The 5,449-nt window shown below is 33.6% G+C and overlaps 1 protein-coding gene across 1 annotated transcript; it reads left to right on the top strand.

Moving 5' to 3' along the window:
* Positions 1–328: 328 nt before the first annotated feature.
* Positions 329–3,502, top strand: LOC137835830 (Survival protein SurE-like phosphatase/nucleotidase). Its single transcript, XM_068644540.2, has 10 exons — positions 329–861; positions 952–1,046; positions 1,248–1,315; positions 1,424–1,467; positions 1,589–1,666; positions 1,739–1,892; positions 2,099–2,248; positions 2,367–2,477; positions 2,829–2,894; positions 3,057–3,502. The coding sequence occupies exons 1-10, from the start codon at positions 614–616 to the stop codon at positions 3,153–3,155; spliced, it is 1,113 nt and encodes a 370-aa protein (XP_068500641.2). The 5' UTR covers positions 329–613; the 3' UTR covers positions 3,156–3,502.
* Positions 3,503–5,449: the final 1,947 nt, after the last annotated feature.

Below are 5,449 nucleotides of genomic sequence, written 5' to 3' on the forward strand. Positions count from 1 at the left end.
GACAAAGAGTATCTAAGACGACGAGTGATATATTTAGGGTTTAGGGTTTACATTATTTTTCACTTTTATCTTTCCCTTGTTGTATTTGTTTGATGAGAGAAATAGTTGAAAATGGAAAATTTGAAGGTGTTGATTGGTTGAGACCTTAGTTTATCCACACAAGTTTGCATTATTAAAGTAGAAGATTGACGTCATGAAATTGATTTTTTGTGAATGTAATTATTCAAGTTTGAATTTATCGACGGAAGCAAGATTAGAAGATGGGAAAAAACAAAAGAAAAGAAAAAAAAGAGAGACATTAATAAATAACTAATAATAATCTATAATTGAAATTGAAAATCTAGAGTTAAAGAATGGCCAATTCCATAGGGAAAGGAATGAAGGAAGCTGTTTCATTACTCTCTTCTCTTATTTTAAAGGGCGTTAGAAGCGCTCTTATATTATTCATCATTTATCAATCACTTTTCTTTCTTCATTTTCAGCGCTTTATTGTTCCACCTTTTTCTCCTCCTCTTTTCCTCCTTCTTCATCTTCTTCTTCCTCGTTAGGGTTTTTCTTTTTCAATCTTCTTTTTCTCTGCGACCGAATCCGTTAGCAACGACGTCGTTGCAAGATGATGCCCCCGGGACTTGTCTCCAATCTGCAAGAAGTGCTTCACAGCCGCAAAGGCGATTCCAATTCGAACTCCAATGCGGAGCAGGAGCAGACCACCGAGACCTTGGAGCCTGTTGAATTCGACGAGTCCAAGCCTATTGTGTTGGTCACCAACACCGATGGCGTCGATTCGCCTGGCCTCACGCACCTCGTCCAAGCTCTCGTTCAGCAAGGCCTCTACAATGTCCACGTCTGCGTTCCTCAATCGTAAGTCTGTAACGTCAATTGAATGCAGTTTTCCACCACATTTTCTTGTCCTCTCTTTGTAATTTGTTAGTTCATCGAACTGTTGCGTAGGGACAAATCGGCTTCGGCGCATTCCGTAACCCTCCGAGAAACCGTTGAAGCCGCTTCTTCCAAAATCAGTGGCGCCACCGCCTTTGAGATTTCTGGTATTATCTATTTGCGGCTTCCTGGCTTGTAATAACAACAATAATAATAATAATAATGATAAATAATAATAATAATAATAATAATAAGAAGAAGAAGAAGAAGAAGAAGAAGAAGAAGAAGAAGAAGAAGAAGAAGAAGAATAAGAAGAAGAATATCGATGCGGATATTAATTACAGAATTTAATTGTTTGTATAATTCAGGAACTCCCGTGGATTGTGTTTCGTTGGCGTTATCTGGAGCCTTGTTTTCGTGGTCAAAGCCTATGCTGGTTAGTGTTTGTATCGTGTCACTGGAGATTATCAGTTATGCGTGTGATTGATTGTTATCGTAATGAGGACTGAGGATTTGTTGATGACGATGTGGTTTGAATTTTCAGGTTGTCAGTGGGATTAACCGGGGATCAAACTGTGGCCATCACATGTAAGTTGTGCATTTTATGGTTAGAGATGAACATGTAGATCTAGGTTTGTACACGATCTAGGAACTTTAAAGTCTTTTTTTGTATGGACTCGTGTTTATCTCGTGCTTTAAAAATTCCCAGGTTCTACTCAGGGGTTGTTGCTGGAGCTAGGGAGGCGTTGTTGTGTGGTGTACCGGCGTTATCGATATCGTTAAATTGGTAATTTCATGATTCTTTACATTTGGTGCTTTTGTGCTGGGCATTATGAATTGATATCGTGTCTGGTTGTAGGAAGAAGGATGAAAGCCAAGAAAACGACTTCAAGGATGCTGTATCAGTCTGTTTACCATTAGTAAATGCGGCTATTAAGGATGTTGAGCAGGGAACTTTTCCCAAAAGCTGTTTTTTGAATATAGAAATTCCAACATCTCCTCTGAGTAACAAGGTAAGCAAATTTTATGATACAGTGCTCAATTTTTTAAAATGTTTTGCTCCTTTATGCAAATGCGAGCTCTTGGGCTATATGTTGTGCAAAGTTTAGTGAGCATATGATAATATTGTTGGCTGATTAGATTCTAATGATTTGAAGTGTTACATAGTTATATCTTTCTTTTTGTTTACATGGATGCAATGTAATAATTCTTTTGATAGGGCTTCAAATTGACCAAGCAAAGTATGTGGAGATCCACTCTGAACTGGCTAGCGGTTTCCACCAGCCGCTACCCACCCGGTCATTTCATGGCCAATCAAGGTGGCCTTGGTCTTCAGTTTGCACAGCTTGGTCGAGATGCTTCTGCAGCTGTAGGTGTCCTACATACTTATTATATCATGCCTTTGTGTTCTCGGTAGTCCGAAGTGATTTTAATGCTTCTATTCTAATAATGATGGTTCTCCAATCTTGCTCATTTATCAACCTCAGGGTGCAGCTCGTCGAATGGCTACACAAAAAAAGAATTTGGAGGTTGTTGAATCAACTGGAGCTGCAGGAAAATCTGATCCCAACAGGGTGAAGAAGTACTTCAGACTAGAGGTAAATAGGAGGAAAAAACAACTCTTTTGTTACATTTTTTTCTATCACCCTGCAAAAATCCTGTTTATATTTTAGCTAATACGTTTGTGTCATGATTATGATTTTGAAGATAGCAGTATGTAGAGGAGATTATCATAAAAAATGTTTTTGTGTCGCGTGTAATCTTAATAGGTCTATTTTAATCACGGGTTCATTCACTACATATTTCTTGTGACATCCCCTCGAGTTTGGTGACGTGATTCGGGTTTCTAATCCCTTGCACTTGTTTATATTTATAAATATATGTATTCCAATTAAATGTTTCTGAATTGTTCGTAGAAGAGAACTTAGCTATACTTCTTGTATCTTCAGTTTTTGGACAATAAGCAGGAAGAAGAGGACGAAGATCTTGATTACAGAGCACTTGAAAATGGATATGTAAGTTGGAGCAATAAAATTATTGCCTTTTCAATTAACATTAGTTTCTTTTATTTAGTGTACTTATTTTTCTTATGGGTGCATGCCACTATGCTGGTATCTTCGGGGGCCACCGATTTCCCCCCGTCCTAACTGATTATTGCACCTGATCTGCATGAACAGGTTGCAGTGACTCCGCTGTCTCTTTCTCCTCATATTGAATCTGATATTCAAGTGGCAGCTTCTGATTGGGTTTCTACTGTGCTTCCTGATGGACAATAACTTTAGTATGATTGTGTACATTTGAGATTTATGACGATTCTTTTTTTTTCTTAATCAAAGCAAAGATGAAGCAGAAGCGGTAGTCACACACCAATTCAATAGTGGATTTCCACCTGTACTATTTTTTTTTTTACATTTTTTTTGTTCCCTTCTTCATTGTTTCAGTTTCTTTGGTCACTAAGTTATTTCTGATTTGAAGCAAATGCTTCTTGTAATTTCTTGGGCATATTTTAAAAAAATGCCCTTTCGTCTGTTTGTAATATCCATTGCGAGCAAAAACACTGAAGCAGCTGTAATTTTCCGTTTTTTTTTTGTTTGAAGAATAGTTAAACTTTGGATTGAAGATAGTTAAAAGGTCCACTGATGAAAAAACACTTACAAGTTAGTTTGCACTATTGCATTTGGGTGCTATTGTGAAGAATATACGTTGAATTGAAAAAAATAATCGCGTTCAAATGACATTTGTGTTTGTTTTTGAAAAAAGAATATAGCTTCCTTGTTATGAACAATATTTATTTATGGCGTTAATTTTGGTATGCTATTACTATAATAGAAGTTATTGTAGGAAGGTAGTAATAAGTGAAACGTGAAAGCACAGTGAGGTTTGGTGGCAGGCTGGATTCGCCAAGGCATTGTAGCACCGACAGAGGCGTGATGGAAATTAGTGACAGCATGGAACGATTCAAGGTAATTTGAACTTACAGACTCAAAAAATTACTTATACAAACTGATTAAAAAATAAATAAAAAACGTTGAAAAAACTACACTTTTTATTTGTTTGGATCAGATTTCAGTTGGTATTTGCAAAATCAAACCCATCCAAAGCGAATTGAAATCCTCCAATAAACATTTTAGTTAATTGTGTTTTATATGTTTTAATATTGTTTAGAGTTTCACTGATATATTAATTATGACTTTTTCCATGTGTTCAACCAGCTTAAAATTATATATATACTTTGTATGACTGTGTTAAAAAGTGCTTTTAGGTTTTTTTTACCATAGTGGATTTATTTTTTACTAGATCGCTTTTAAAAAATGCAAACAATTAAAACTAACGAACAAACTAACCACCACCCAACCTCCCACACCATTACTAAGAAGATTTGAATATATGATGTGATGTTAGATACAATATTTAAATCCATCTCACCTCACCGCTATCACTCAATTATTACATCCTAATTTTATTACTTTACAAATCATTAAATTTAACTGAATGTTAGTTCAAAATGTTATTTTATTATAATTTAAATATTCTTTTATTCTTCTGGATTTCGTATATGATTTACAGTGAACTTCCTTTTTTCTTCTTTTAATAAAAAATATTTTTTATTTTGGTTTATTTAGTTTATTTATATTTGTGTAGTAGGAATGATACAATTTTTTTTTCTCTCTTTTGATTTCAATAGAATTTTACATTGATTTTCAAATTTTTTTCTTATAGCGGTCTATTATCAAAAAATTATCTTTTGTTTTAGTTTTTAGTGTTTATTGACATCTTTTAAGCGGGGAATTATTCATTAAGGAAGTGTGTAAGGGATTAAGTATGAGGACACATATTTTTTTTAAAGAAAAAAATATTCAATGTGATAGAATCAATATCATTTTTTTTTTTAATTAGAGTTTCTACTTGCTATTTTCTTTAGTTTACCTTATTAAAGGTGAAATAAAAAAAAATGAAAATTAAAAGGTATAATTTCCTTTTGGAATTCTTTCTTTTAGTTTCACCAACAAGTAGGAAATATAAAAGAAATGATAACCTTTTAAGGAAACATCATTCTTTTGTATCATATTGATTATTTTTTTCGTCAAACAAAATAATTTAAAAGATACGTATGTCAGTTCTATTCAGCCCCTTAATAAATAATTTTATTTTAAAAACGTCGATAAATAACATGGACAACAACATGAGAGACTAAAATGAAAAAAAAAGTATTGAGGATAAAAAAACAAAATATAAAATTTATTGGGAGAAAAATATTAAATAAAAATATAGAATATCAGTTTTACTTAATAATGACTGACGAATTGCTTAACGATCAGGTCATCCTTAACGAATATAAAAAACGATAAACAGATAACAAAAGTAAATGTTTTATTGAGAATCAAAATAAGAAAATGAATTATCGAAAATAATGTGCAAAGTCTACCAATTGTTTTAAAAAATATTTAATCTTCTTATAAAATAAGAAAAATTTCAGCCCAACCCAACCTATGAAGTAGTGTATCAGTAGTTTGATAATATGGGCTTTAGGCCTACTCCATGCATGCTAAGGACTGATGTATACATGAGT

The sequence above is a fragment of the Phaseolus vulgaris genome, chromosome 5, assembly GCF_051622355.1.
Source record: "Phaseolus vulgaris cultivar YP4 chromosome 5, ASM5162235v1, whole genome shotgun sequence".
Lineage (NCBI taxonomy): Eukaryota > Viridiplantae > Streptophyta > Magnoliopsida > Fabales > Fabaceae > Phaseolus > Phaseolus vulgaris.